This window comes from Mobula birostris, chromosome 5, assembly GCF_030028105.1.
Source record: "Mobula birostris isolate sMobBir1 chromosome 5, sMobBir1.hap1, whole genome shotgun sequence".
Taxonomy (NCBI): domain Eukaryota; kingdom Metazoa; phylum Chordata; class Chondrichthyes; order Myliobatiformes; family Myliobatidae; genus Mobula; species Mobula birostris.
Genome location: NC_092374.1, coordinates 29,566,094 through 29,581,589, shown reverse-complemented (window position 1 = coordinate 29,581,589; position 15,496 = coordinate 29,566,094). Strand labels below are relative to the sequence as shown.

Below are 15,496 nucleotides of genomic sequence, written 5' to 3'. Positions count from 1 at the left end.
GATGCCACTCCCGAAGATGTGCACCAACTTACTGGTAAATCATAAGGCAAGAGATTCGGCCAAAAACGTTACTTATAACAGCTTTCCTGAAGAAAATTGTGGTGCAGACAGTGAGGAGGCATGCGAAGGCAAGGCTGATTTGGGGGGGAGGGGATAAGTCATGTTGGGGTATTCCGAGGTGCAGCCTGTTAGAGCTGAGGCAGCAGACAGAGTTCGTATTGCTGTCGGAGATGGAGTGAGCAATTTGGGAAGAGTTTTGATGCCCATCCACCCAACTCAGGTGCTAGGTTGGATTGCTCCAAGCAAATCTTTGAATCTTAATAAAGTGCAAGATTATTTCGAGGTAGACTGTGAGGCCAAGAGTCCATCTTATTGTGCAAGGCATCTGTTAAAGTCTGACAGCAGTGGGGATAGAAGCTGTTCTTGATTCCACTGGTATGTGCCTTCAGACTTTTGATTTTTCTGACTGACAGGAGAGGGGAGAAGAGTGGATGGGGTGGGTGGGGGTCTTTAGCTACTTTACTGATGCATCAAGGAGTATAGAGAGAAGGATGGCTCCTGGGATGTGCTGAGGTATGTCCACAACTCTCTGCAGTTTCTTACTTGGGAGCAGTTACAATTCCAATCTGTTATGCATCCAGACAGAAAACCTCCTATAATTCATCGATAAATTTGGTAAGAGCCAATGGGGACACGGCGAATTTCTTTACCCTCTTGAGGAAGTAGAAGTGTTGGTCAGCTTTCTTGGCCGTGACATCAATGTGTTTGGACCAGGACAGGCTATCGGTCATGTTTAAACCTAGGAACCTGAAGCTCTCAACCTTCTCATCCTCAACACCACTGACACTGACAGGAGCACGCAGACCGCACATCTTTCTGAAGTCAATGACTAGGTTTTTTGTTTTCTTGACATTGAAGGAAAAGGTTGTTGTCATGATGCAGTATGTTGCTAGGCTCTCTATCTCTTTCATGTACTCCGACTCATCTTTATCTGAGATGCGCCCCACTACAGTGGTATCATCTGCACACCTGTAGATGGAGTTAAAACAGAATCTGGCCACATAGTCACGTGTGCATAGGGAATAGAGTAGAGGGCTAGGAATGCAACCTTTTGGAGCACTGGTGTTTAGAATAATTGTGGGTGGAGGCCTCTCCCAGTGTAGAGTGCCCTCCTGCTTCAAAACATCCACCATAGTCCCTGCATCTAATAAGACCAAGGTAACATGTCTGAACAACTGGCGTCCTGTCGCACTCACCTCAATAATAAGCAAATACTTTGAGAGGCTGTTCAAGGACTACATCTGCAGCATGCTGCCACTCACACTGGACCCCTACAATTCGCCTACCGACACAACCGATTGACAGACGACACAACAGCCACAGCTCTACACACCGTCCTTACACATCTGAAGAAGAGGGATGCTTATGTGAGAATGCTGTTCTTGGACTATAGTTCAGCATTCAACACCATAATTCCCTCCAGGCTCGACAAGAAGCTCAGAGACCTCACCCTGTCTTGCGTAGCTGGATCCTGGACTTCCTGTCAGATCGCCGGCAGATGGTAACAGTGGGCTCCCTCACCTCTGCCACTCTGACCCTCAACACAGGTGCCCCTCAGGGCTGTGTACTAAACCCCCTCCTTTACTTTCTGTATACCCATGACTGTGTCACCACCCACAGCTCCAACTTGCCAATTAAATTTGCTGATGACACTACACTGATTGGCCTAATCTCAAATCATAATGAGGCAGACTACAGAGAGGACGTCATCACCCTGACACAGTGGTGTCAAGATAACAACCCCTCCCTCAATGTCGCAAAAACAAAGGAGCTGGTTGTGGACTACAGGAGGAATGGAGACAGGCTAACCCCTCTGGATATCAATGGATCTGAGGTTGAGAGGGTGAACAGCTTTAAGTTCCTTGGCATAAACATCATCAAGGATCTCACATGGTCTGTACATACCGGCTATGTAGTTAAAAAGGCACAACAGCACCTTTTTCACCTCAGATGGTTGAAGAAGTTTGGTATGGCCCTCCAAATTCTAAGAACTTACTACAGGGGCACGACTGAGAGCATCCTGACTGGCTACATCACTGCCTGGTATGGGAACTGTACTTCCCTCAATCGCAGGACTCTGCAGAGAGTGGTGTAGACAGCCTAGCGCATCAGTAGATGTGAACTTCCCTCTATTCAGGATATTTACAGTGGCATGCAAAAGCTGGGCACCCGGCCAAAATTTCTGTTACTGTGAATAGCTAAGTGAGTAAAGGATGAACTGATTTCCAAAAGACATAAAGTTAAAGATGACACATTTCTTCAATATTTTAAGAAAACTTTTTTATTTCCATCTTTTACAGTTTCAAAATAACAAAAAAGGAAAAGGGCCTGAAGCAAAAGTTTGGGCACCCTGTATGGCAGTACTTAGTAATACCCCCTTTGGCAAGTATCACAGCTTGTAAACGATTTTTGTAGCCAGCTAAGAGTCTTTCAATTCTTGTTTGGGGGATTTTCGCTCATTATTCCTTGTAAAAGGCTTCTAGTTCTGTGAGATTCTTGGACCGTCTTGCATGCACTGCCCTTTTGAGGTCTATCCACAGGTTCTCGATTATGCTTAGGTCAGGGGACTGTGAGGGCCATGGCAAAACCTTCAGCTTGCGCTTCTTGAGGTAGTCCATTGTGGATTTTGAAGTGTTTAGGTTCATTATCCTGTTGTTGAAGCCATCTTCTTTTCATCTTCGGCTTTTTACAGACGGTATGATGTTTGCCTCCAGAATTTGCTGGTATTTAGTCGAATTCATTTTTCCCTCTACCAGTAAACGTTCACCGTGCCACTGGCTGCAACACAAGCCCAAAGCACGATCGATCCACCCCCTTTTTTCTCCAAACATACCTTTGCTCATTGCGGCCAAAAAGTTCTATTCAAAAGGTTCAAAGGAACATCTAAACAAGTCTGATACATTTTGGAAACAAGTCTTGTGGACTGATGAAGTTAAAATAGAACTTTTTGGCCGTGATGAGCAGAGGTATGTTTGGAGAAAAAAGGGTGCAGAATTTCATGAAAAGATCCCCTCTCCAACTGTTAAGCACAGGGGTGGATCGATCATGCTTTGGGCTTGTGTTGCAGCCAGTGGCACGGGGAACATTTACTGGTAGGGCGAAGAATGAATTCAGTTAAATACCAGCAAATTCTGGAAGCAAACATCACACCGTCTGTAAAATAGCCGAAGATGAAAAGAAGATGGCTTCTACAACAGGATAATGAACCTAAACACACCTCAGAATCCACAATGGACTACCTCAAGAGGCGCAAGCTGAAGGTTTTGCCATGGCCCTCACAGTCCCCTGACCTCATTGAGAATCTGTGGATAGACCTCAAAAGAACAGTACATGCAAGACGGCCCAAGAATCTCACAGAACTAGAAGCCTTTTGCAAGGAATAATGGGTGAAAATCCCCCAAACAAGAGTTGAAAGACTCTTAGCTGGCTACAAAAATCGTTTACAAGCTGTGATACTTGCCAAAGGGGGTGTTACTAAGTACTGCCATACAGGGTGCCCAAACTTTTGCTTCAGGCCCTTTTCCTTTTTTGTTATTTTGAAACTGTAAAAGATGGAAATAAAAAAGTTTTCTTGCTTAAAGTATTGAAGGAATGTGTCATCTTTAGCTTTATGCCTTTTGGAAATCAGTTCATCTTTTACTCGTCAATTCAATTCAGTTATTGTCTATCCTTACTGATTGCTGTCTATCGGTCAGGAAGTCAAGGATCCAGTTGCAGATGGAGGCGTTAACTCCCAGGGTCCGGAGTTTGGTTTTGAGTTTTTTTCATATACACATACTCACACACACACACAGGCCACACAATCCCACCTAATTAATGTTTCAACTATTTATGTTGGATGCAGATTAAGGAAACCTTGTACTACACTGCTGGAAATGCCTTGCCACAGAATAAAATAGAAATATTAGAAATATTTTGTAAATGAGGAAAGAGAAATAGTTACCATTTTAAGTCTGAGACCCTTCATCACATCCTTCACTCCAGCTGCCAGCACAGCCAGATTATAGAGTTACCAGTCACTTTAATTCCATTTCCTATTCCCACACTGACATATCCTTCCACTCTAGCCTCTACTGCCAATGCATATCAGCTGAACAACATCTTATATTCCACATTGCTAGTCTCCAGCCCGATTGCATCAGCATCAATTTCTCTAACTGCAGGTAACCACACCTCTCTGTTTCCCACCCCAGCAATATAGCTTCCCCTTATCCCTCTGACCCACTAAACTTTTTCTTTCCATTCACTGGCATTATTAACTCTAATCACCCACATCTCCCTCTTGTTTCCTACCTCCTCCTTTTGATTCCATGATCCATTGTCCTCTTCTATCAGATTCCATTTTTTAAGCCCATCACAATTAAAGACCTCCCCACTATTAAGCACCTCTGCACAGAGCACTGTTGCAGGACAGCGGTATCTATCATCAAGGCCCCCCACCATCCGAGCCATGCTCTCTTCTCACTGCTGCCATCAGGAAGGAGGTATAGGAGCCTCAAGACCTGCACCACCAGGTTCAGGAGCAGTTATTACCCCTCAACCATCAGGCTCTCGAACCAGAGGGGATAACTTCACTTGCCCCACCACTGCACAGTTCCTACAACCCATGGACTCACTTTGAAGGACTCTTCATCGCACGTTCTCAATATCTATTGCTTATTTATTGTTATTACTTTTTTTCTATTTCTTTTTGTATTTGTGTAGTTTGTTGTTCTTTTCCCCATTGCCTGTTTGTCTGCAATGTTGGGTGCAGTCTTTTGTCCATTCTACTGTGTTTCTTGTATTTAATGTGATTATCTGCAAGAAAATGAATCTCAGTGTTGTGTGTGTGTGTGTGTGTGTGTGTGTGTATATATACATATATATATACATACACACACACACACACACATACTTTGAAAATAAATTTACTTTGAACCTATCACCTCCCAGCTTCTCAGATCATTCCCACTTCCCTCCCCCAACTTACCTATCTTCACCCCTCTCACCTGGATTCACCTATCACCCATCAGCTGGTGCTCTTTCCCATCATCCCATTCTTTTATTCTGGATTCTGTCTTCTTTCTTTCCAATCCAAATGAATGGTCTCAGCCTGAAATGTCATCTGTTCATTTCCATCCGTAGATGCTGCCTGACTTGCCGAGTTCCTCCAGCATTTTATGTGTTGCTCAAGCCCAGCATTTGTGCACTTTCTTGTGTTACCTCTGCTGCCTTACCTACTGAGTGTTTCAGATTTCCAGCATCTGTACTTCTTTGATTTACAGGGCACAGAATTGTTCATGAATACAAGAGTTGTACATCATATCTTGCAGAGGAACAACTGTGGAAGGAAGGAGGGAAAGGTAGGGGAATAATGCTACTTACTTGTTGATTGTCCTTCCAAATGTAACTTGTACGAGAGCAATAAGTGTCTTCCTGACCCATTTGAACACTGAAACAGAGATGAATAAAATGAAACATATTGAAATCACAAATATTTTGATTTCATCCCCAAAAATCTTGGAGCAAATTTTAAAAAATATTACATAATTGGAACAGATGCACTATCCCCTACATTACAAATATGACAAATACCTTCTATTTTTAATAGGAATAAACTCAGATCAACGGCAGGAAGGTCATGTTGACCAAGCCAATCTTAAAGATATTTTGATGTCAAGTACAGAACATATGCAGGGTATTTTGTTCTTCCAAAACAGAACAAAAAATAAACCAGATTACCACAGGAAATTGTTTTTAAGATTCTGCAATAATTTTACCTAGCCATTTAATTGCTGTAACACCATCAGCCCAGAAAAATCAAAAAATGAAGCAAGAACTTGTTTTACGAAGATAGGTTGAGCAAGCTCGGGCTTTTTTTGGATTGAAAGAGGATGAGAGATGACTTGACAGAGCTGGATAAGGGGCATTGATTGAGTGGATAACCAAAAGTTTTCCTTGGGGGGGGGGCATAATTTTAAGGTGATTGGAGAAAAGTGTTTGGGGGAAGTCAGAGGCAAGTTTTTTTTCTTCACACAGAGTGGTGGGTGCAAGGAGTACCTTGCCGGGGTGGTGGTAGAGGCAGGTATATTAGGGACGTTGAATAAACTCTTAGGTAGGCACATGGATGATAGAAAAAATATGGAAACTATGTAGGAGGAATGGGTTAGATTGATCTTAGAGCAGGTTGAAAGACTGGCACAACACTGTTGGTTGAAGAGCCTATAGAGTGCTGTGTTCTAATTTCAAATCTATGATACAGTCTCCAAGCAAATATGGTACCACAGGTTGGTATGTCAATCTGAAATAATCTGGAATACCCACATCCGATAGCCATTTCATACTAATGCATAATACATAAACTCTAAATGCTAGGACACAGAGCATGCATTGCTTTTATTGATGCACACATAGAAATGATGGCACAGCTAATACTGGACGGGGAACAGCTAGGACGGGATAGGATCAAATGATCAGGAGGCAGTTTTATAGAGCAAACCAGAATTCAGCAAAGGTGCAAGGGGAAAAAAGAGGATAGGCGGGAAAGAATAGGGCCCATTATGGGCCAAATTGGCAATCAGTGCATGGAGCTAGAAGTGTAGGTGATGTGTTCAATGAATATATCTCATCTGTATTCACTGAGAAGGAGTTGAAGAACTGAGGAAGTGGGAGGCAAAATTCTAGAATATACAGTGTTAAGAAGATAAAGGTATTAGATGTCCTACCATGCGCAGAGATGGGTAAATAGCCAGTGCCTGATGAAATGTATCCCAGGCTAATATGGGAAGTATGGGAGAAGGTTGCTGGGGCCTGGCAGAGATTTTTAAATCCCCAGTGGCCAGAGGTAAAATGCTGGATGATGGAAGGATGGCAAATGAAGTTCCTTTATTCAAGACGAACAGCAGAGATAAGCCAAGTAATTAGAATGGTAGGGAATTCACTGGGAAAAAAAATCTGAGGGCAGGATTAAATAATACTTGAAAAGAATGGACTTATTCAAAGATGGGCAGCATGGTTTTATTAGTGGGAGATCACGTCTGACTAATTTGCCTGAATTTTACAAGGAGGTAACAAAATATATTGAAGATGGCACATGCATTTCAGAAAGGCCTTTGACAACATTGATCCAAAAGGTTAGAGCCCTGGAGATCCAAATTGTCAAACTGGATCCAAAATAGGCTTTGTAATAGGAAGAAGTGGTGATGATGAAGAGTTACGTTTGTAAATGAAATCTCGCGACCCGTGCTACATCACTGGATTGTAAGTGTCTGTACACTGCCAGAAGACTGTGCCATTGATTGGTGGACATTGTCACTCAGGCTCTTGGGCTAGGTATGTTTTTTTCCCCCAGAGTGAATATGCTTCTTTGCTTGATATCTTGAATTATGTTACTCACTATTTTCAAATGTTTGCTTGCTGTTTTGAATGTTTTGCACCTTGGCCCCAAAGGAACACTGTCACGTTCAGCTGTATCCATGTATAGTATGAATGATAATTAAACTTGATTTGATTTTAATTGGTGCTATGACCCTTACTGATCGTTTTGTACATTAGCGATAAGAATATGAATGTAGAGGGTATGTTTGCAGATTGGAGTCATTGTTGAAAGGAGGTTTTAATCACAGATTACAGGATGATATCTATTAGCTGGTAAGACATGCAAAGCAATGACAGACAGAATCTATTTGTGATAAGATCAAGGTGATGCTTTATGGGAGAACTGCAAGGCCAAGATATGCATGGTAGTGAACGTTAATGCCAGCAAGATACTGAAGATCAGAGGGACCTTGATGTACAAATCTAAGGATCCCTGACAGTGGCAGCAAAGGTAGATAAAGTGACAAAAGCATAGAAGATATTTGCCTTCAGAAGCCAGGCATACAATATACATTAAATGCAGTGAGGCTGTTGTATAACCTTATATAACTAGGCCACAGCTGGAGTACCATGTCCAGTTCTGATCTCCACGTTATAGGAAGGATGTGATTACATTGGAGAGGGTGCAGAGGATGTTCACTAGAATATTAGCTAGGATGGAGCTTTCCTGTTTAAAAGGAAAATTGAAAAGTCTGGATTTTTCTTTGGAGCGGATAGGCTGAATGGGGAACAAATACAAATATACATAATTTTGAGAGGTATAGATAGGGTAGTTCATGACACTCCCTCTAGAACTAGAAGGCAAAGATAGGGAGTAAAGAATTTAAAGGATCTGAGGAAGAGAGTGGTTGCCATCTGAACAAGTGGGGAGTGAAGGTAGGTATTCTCAAAATATTTAAGAATCTAGCCAAGACCCATATAATCATTGAGAAACATGGCACGGACACAAGTCCAATTCGCCCATGCCAACCCAGATGCCAATTTACACTAATCCCATTCACCTGTATTCGTCTAAACCTTTCCAATCCATGTGTGGTTAGCACTCCAGTTGGAGCTTTGCTATAGTAGGTCATATCCACTGTAAGGCAACAAAAACTGCCCATAATGCCCCAAGTGTGATCGAAACAACAATTTGTACAGCTTAATGTGATGTCCTAACTGTTGTACTCAGTGCCATGGCTGATGAAGGCAAACATGCCATAAACCTTCTTCACCATCTTGTCTTGCTGGGCTAGCACTTTCAGGGGTACTTGTACCCCTAGATCTCTGTTCCATAATGCTCCTCAGAGCCCTGCCATTCACTGGGAATGTCTGGACCTGGTTTAACTTCCCAAAATACATCAGTTTGTACTTGTCTGAGTTAAATTCCATCTCGCTTTCCTTTGCCCATTTTCCCATGTGATCATTATCCTGCTGAACTTTAGGCAGCCCTCTGCATTGTCTACTCTATCACCAATGTTGGTATTGATGCACCTTCAATTATTCCAAAATGACTGTAGTAGGGTAAATACTGAAAGGCTTTTACTCGCAGTGAAATATGACTTCCAGCATGCTGCGTGTCTGCCCCTGGAATGAGGGGGAGGAGCAGGGCGAAATCACCTTTATTCAGGGGTCTGTGGGAGGAGCCACAGGGCAGTCAGCAGAGGGGCGTGTCCAGACAGTTAACCCAGTTACAACATATATATATATATGGGGTTTACCACAGGTATCATTCACAAACTTACTAATCATGCCACTTGCATTATCATCTGAATCATAAGTATATATGATAATCACCAGGGGTCCCATCATCAATCCCTGTGGAACATCACGTGCCTCAGGCTTCCAATCTGAGTAACAACCCTCCACTACCACCTTCTGACTCCACCCACTAAGCACATTTTGTATCCAATTGGCTATCTCACACTGAATCCCATGTGTTGTAAGTACTTAAATTGCCAAGATATAGAAGGCTATGAACCAAGAGATGGTAAAATGGATAAATGTAGATTGGTTACTTGATTGTCAGAATGGCTAATTTATGCTCGGAATGGCTATGCTGGGTTTAAGGGCATAAGTGTGACTGAGTGTGAGGCTTTGGTTCTGGATTATAGTTGGAAGCATAGAGAGGAGGAGAAAGCATAGAGACTGAAAAAGAAATAGGGTATAAACTTAATGACAAAAAAAGAAACGTCATTCTTGTTCAGAGTGGGAGGCAAGGAAAAGCTGAGGATTGGGGGGTAGGGTGGTGGTTGTGGGTGAGCAGGTGAAGGGGGGGTAGAGTGGTGGTTGTGGGTGAGCAGGTGAAGGAAATTGTGGAGCAATGAAGCCAGAGGTGTTCTTTGCTCTGCAGGATGACCTCAGAAGAATGGAAGAGGGTCCAGCATTCTGGATATGGTCCAAAGAAATGAATATGCCAAATATTTTCAAATTTGCAGTCCCTTGGCATGAGGGCGCAAAAGTGGAACTGGGCGGGGGAGGGGAAGGCTAGGGGTGTGACTAAACACACTAATAGATACAGGATTGTCTTGTAAATAGGGGCAGGACCGTCTACATATACTTTTCAGGATTGCCTTTTCAAAGTTATCTGGAGTAGCCATTGTTTATTGGTGATAGGAATAAATTGCACAACTAACAAAAGGTTTGAAAGTCTTTTGTGAACCATAGAACATAGAACCCTAAAACATTACAGCACAGAAACAGGCCTTTTGGATCTTCCTGGCTGTGCCGAACCATTTTTCTGCCTAGTCCCACTGACCTGCACCTGGACCATATCCCTCCATACACCTCTCATCCATGTACCTATCCAAGTTTTTCTTAAATGTTAAAAGTGAGCCTGCATTTACCACTTCATCTGGCAGCTCATTCCACACTCCCACCACTCTCTGTGTGAAGAAGCCCACCCTAATGTTCCCTTTTAAACTTTTCCCCCTTCACCCTTTACCCATGTCCTCTGGTTTTTATCTCCTCTACCCTCAGTGGAAAAAGGTTGCTCGCATTCACTGTATCTATACCCATCATAATTTTATATATCTCTATCAAAATTCCCCTCATTCTTCTATGCTCCAAGGAATAAAGTCTTAATCTATTCAACCTTTCTATGTAACTCAGTTTCTCAAGTCCCGGCAACATCCTTGTAAACCTTCTCTGCACTCTGTCAACCTTATTAATATCCTTCCTGTAATTTGGTGACCAAAACTGTACACAATACTCCAAATTCGGCCTCACCAATGCCTTATACAACCTCACCATAACATTCCAACTCTTATACTCAATACTGTGATTTATAAAGGCCAATGTACCAAAAGTTCTCTTTACGACCCTATCTACCTGTGATGCCACTTTTAGGGAATTTTGTATCTGTATTCCCAGATCCCTCTGTTCTACTGCACTCCTCAGTGCCCTACCATTTACCTTGTATGTTCTACCTTGGTTTGTCCTTCCAAAGTACAATACCTCACAATTGTCTGTATTAAACTCCATCTGCCATTTTTCAGCCCATTTTTCCAGCTGGTCCAAATCCCTCTGCAAGCTTTGAAAACCTTCCTCACTGTCCACTACACCTCCAATCTTTGTATCATCAGCAAATTTGCTGATCCAATTTACCACATTATCATCCAGATCATTGATATAGATGACAAATAACAATGCACCCAGCACTGATCCCTGTGGCACACCACTAGTCACAGGCTTCCACTCTGAGAAGCAATCCTCCACTACCACTCTCTGGCTTCTTCCATTGAGCCAATGTCTAATCCAATTTACTACCTCTCCATGTATACCTAGCGACTGAATCTTCCTAACTAACCTCCCATGCGGGACCTTGTCAAAGGCCTTACTGAAGTCCATGTAGACAACATCCACTGCCTTCCCTTCATCCACTTTCCTGGTAACCTCCTCAAAAAACTCTAATATATTGGTTAAACATGACCTACCACACACAAAGCAATGTTGACTCTCCCTAATAAGTCCCTGTCTATCCAAATACTTGTAGATCCTATTTCTCAGTACTCCTTCCAATAATTTACCTACTACTGATGTCAAACTTACTGGCCTATAATTTCCCGGATTACTTTTAGAGCCTTTTTTAAATAACGGAACAACATGAGCTATCCTCCAATCCTCTGGCACCTCACCCGGAGATACCGACATTTTAAATATATCTGCCAGGGCCCTTGCAATTTCAAAACTAGTCTCCTTCAAGGTCCAAGGGAATACCCTGTCAGGTCCTGGGGATTTATCTACTCTGATTTGCCTCAAGATAGCAAGCACCTCCTCCTCCTCCTCAATTTGTATAGGTTCCATGACCTCACTACTTGTTTGCCTTATTTCCATTGACTCCTTAGTAAATACAGATGTAAAAAACCCATTTAAGATCTCCCCCATTTCTTTTGGTTCCATACATAGTTGACCACTCTGATCTTCAAGAGGACCAATTTTATCCCTTACTATCCTTTTGCTCTTAATATACCTGTAGAAGCTCTCTGGAATATCCTTCACTTTGACTGCCAAATCAACCTCATGTCTTCTTTTAGCCCTCCTGTTTTCTTTAAGGTTTTTTTTTGCACTTTTTATATTCCTCAAGCACCTTATTTGCTCCTTGTTTCCTATACATGTCATACATCTCTCTGTTCTTCTTTATCAGAGTTCCAATATCTCTTGAGAACCAAGGTTCCTTATTCTTATTCACTTTGCCTTTAATCCTGACAGGAACATAGAAACTCTGAACTTCCAAAATTTCTCCTTTGAAGGTCTCCCACTTACCAATCACATCCTTGCCAGAGAACAACCTTTCCCAATCCACACTTTTGAGATCCTTTCTCACTTCTTCAAGTGAAGAAAAAAGAGAATAGCTCATTGGATGTTGATCATATTTTTTTCTTTTTTATTCCCCATGTATGTAGAAAGTGTCCAGAATATTTTTACATCACAAATAGTCATGCTGGCCTCAGTGTTGGCTTCAGTTTATAAATTAGGCAGACACTTACTTATGATCAAATTAGTCACCCAGGAAAAATTATGGTCTGCCTCTTAAAAGTGATAGGATACAATTACGTGGTTTGCTGTGCCATTTCAGAGGACAAGAGTTATTAGTTTATAATTATTAACAGGATGTTGGTGTCTGCATATAGCCAACATTTGTGTTTATTGTTAGCCACCCACCCCTTGAACAAGGTGATGGTGAGCTGCATTTAACAACCACAATCCTTCTGGTGAAGATACACCTATTGTGCTGTTGAGGAGAGTGTTTCGGGACTTAAGTAAAGGAAATGTATTTCTGAGTCAGGATGGAGTGTGACTTGGTAGACAATCAGGTGTTGCTCCCATGTGCCCAATGCCCTTGACCCTCTTGGTGGTTCAGTCTGTGTGTTTTCAAAGATGCTACAGCAGTAGTTTTAGCAAGTAAGAACATTAATTTGCAGCCAGATGCATGAAGCTGTCAGGGTGAGCATTGTCGTGTACTGGGCTGGTTGTGACTAACCCTGTGCAACTAGCGCGAGGGTAGAGAGCAGGAAAGTAAATAGCCACCATAAAATTGACAAATGAAGAAGAGGGCCAACTTAATCTCTTCAATGAGGTGAGGATAAATGATCTTTATGACCATTTTGCAAACTAAAATGACATCACATTTAACAATAGATAGTACTGGAACATGTCACAGGAGCACATAACCCCTTCACAGAAGGTGAGGCACATTTTTGCAGATTTAACCACATTCTTCAATGTGCAGATGTGTCTACGCCAACGTGCTTTCATTTTTCCACTGCACTACAACCACAACTGCTTGCTTTAGTCCAAATACTAAGACCTGTTTTAAGCTGTGTCTGTTGTTGTCTTTGAAGTGGTAAAAATTTGTAATATTTCCAGTCTGAGAAGCAATGGAAATACTCAGAAATACTCCATTACAGAAACATTGCCTGTTTCTCTATGGGATACCTAATACAATTCAACGTCGACTGTACTTTTTTCCATAGATGCTGCCTGGCCTGCTGAGTTCCTCCAGCAGATTGATGCAAACACGATATTGAATTGTATTAACATATTTTGTGTGTGTTAATACAATTCAATATCGTGTTTGCATCAATCTTATTTACCTCGTCATCAAATAACATTTATATTATTGAATGACTTTGCTTTCTTAATAATTGATTCAATGATTGAATATTTTTTAGTTGGCAAAATCATATAATCGCCATGAGCGCTAAAGCATACAAAGGCTGGTGGATTTAAAAAGTCAATAAATTATAAAAATAAAAACTGACACTGCTCATAACACCATATGCTGGGAAATTCCATTATGGCCAGTTGATTGAGTCTGAATAATCATGTTTGCAAAGACAAACACTTACAGGAAAATGTGTTTCATATCTGCTGAATATGTTTTAACTTACTTAAATCTTTATCATTCTTATTGCATTTCTCCTCTCTCTCCAAGCCCTGTAAAATATTATTTCTGGGCGTTATTCTAAAGCATAAGCCTAGATTAGATGGCAGAGAAGTCTGAACTTGCATGTTCTTCTTAATATAGCTGAAAGTGCAACCACTATGCCAAATTGGATCTTTCATTCCAATACGATCTAGCAAATTATAGCATTTCTGAAAACATCATGAACTTCATTCTGAAATATACAAAGCTGACTTACTTCCCCTGAGCTCAAAGATTTCTCCAATGAGCATGAAACAAGGTTCAGCAAGGGAGTCTCTTTTGCAGTCAACCTCATCTCCATAGTCTGAGAGATCACTGTCCTCCTCAATCTCCTCCTGAGTACAACAATGGGAAAGTAACACACAGGAGGTGTGAGATTAGTGAGTTGAGAAGCCAAGGAGACAGCTTGAGGAACTGAGAGTTTGGGGAGGGAAAATAAAGGTGGTCACTTCGTGCAAGGAACTCATATTGAGGAATAAGCCCAGCTAGCATGCTAGCTCATCCAATGAAAGGATTCAGATTAAGTTTCATCAATGGTCACCGAGTTTTACCAATAATTACAAAGCCTGCTTCTCATGGCAGCCATCAATGAGAATGTAAAATGAAAATTATTTGAAGCCTCTAAACAACTTGGTATTGATTCAAAAGCAATGTGGATACTGGGAACAATTTATTAATTTATTGCGGTCCGGGTATTATCAGCAAGGCCAGAATGAGTGACTATTGGTCGCCATGAAATTGGTGGGTCAACATGCCAATTTCCATCCTGTATGACACTTTGAATTTACATGCCTTAGGGGTGGTGATGAACAGATCGTTGAGGGAAGGTACTAGCACAGAGTTGTTGGATAGGGAGCTTCAGGATTTAGACACAATGAAAGTGGAGCTGGCATGTGATTTGAAGAGGAACTTTCCGGTAGTGGTGATTCCTGGAACTGCTTTTCTTGTCCTCTTGCAGGTGGGGGATGTGCATTTGCCATGTGCTGTCGAAGTGGCCTTGGCAAGTTACTTACAACAATTACAATACTGTGCATTTATACAATGACTTTATGATAAGTAACATTTACCCATTATGAGAGAAGTAATCAGAAAAGAACAGAAGACAAATGGAATGGATATCAGGAGGGATGAACAATGGCTCAAACAGAGCTGGGTTTAAGAGCCGTAAAGAGGAACAGGAAGGCAGAGAGGTAGAGTAAGGTCTAAGCTGAGATTTAAGTGCCAGGCCAGTTAAAAAGGTCAGGGTGTCGGGGCTGGTGGCGAGGGATGGGCCAGTGTTCAGCTTGCTGTCCAGCGAGGTTTACTTGTCTCTGTGCTGAACTGGGGTTGTGGCCTGAAACTAATGGGGTCCTGGATCAGCTGTGACTGGCTTCATGGTTGTGAACTCACTTTCGTGAACTTTAGTTCTGAATGTTATTTGCTTACTTGTTGTTGTTTGCACGATTCGTTCTTTTTTTGCACATTGGGCGTTTGATGGTCTTTTTTAATGGACTCTATTGGGTCTCTTTGTTTTGTGGCTGCCTGTAAGGAGACAAATCTTAAGGTTGTTTATGGCATACATACTTAAATGTACTTTGAGATAGAGAGCCGGAATAAACACAGAGTGCAGGGGTCTCATTGAGGTATGTGGTTAAAACAGAAAGGTTAGTGCAGGTGAAATGCTAAAGGGTCAGT

The 15,496-nt window shown here is 41.8% G+C and overlaps 1 protein-coding gene across 6 annotated transcripts in view; it reads right to left on the bottom strand.

Annotated features, from left to right (window-relative positions):
* Nucleotides 1-15,496, bottom strand: part of snx25 (sorting nexin 25) — a 309,072-nt gene that overhangs the window by 34,715 nt on the left and 258,861 nt on the right. For 5 of the 6 annotated variants that reach the window (XM_072257752.1, XM_072257750.1, XM_072257754.1 and 2 more), the window contains exons 16-17: nucleotides 14,040-14,157; nucleotides 5,425-5,491 (exon numbers count right to left, since the gene is read on the bottom strand). In XM_072257752.1, coding sequence (XP_072113853.1) covers nucleotides 5,425-5,491; nucleotides 14,040-14,157 — 185 coding nt within the window. The remainder of the gene's footprint in view (nucleotides 1-5,424; nucleotides 5,492-14,039; nucleotides 14,158-15,496) is intronic. The other variant, XM_072257755.1, reaches the window with a different exon arrangement.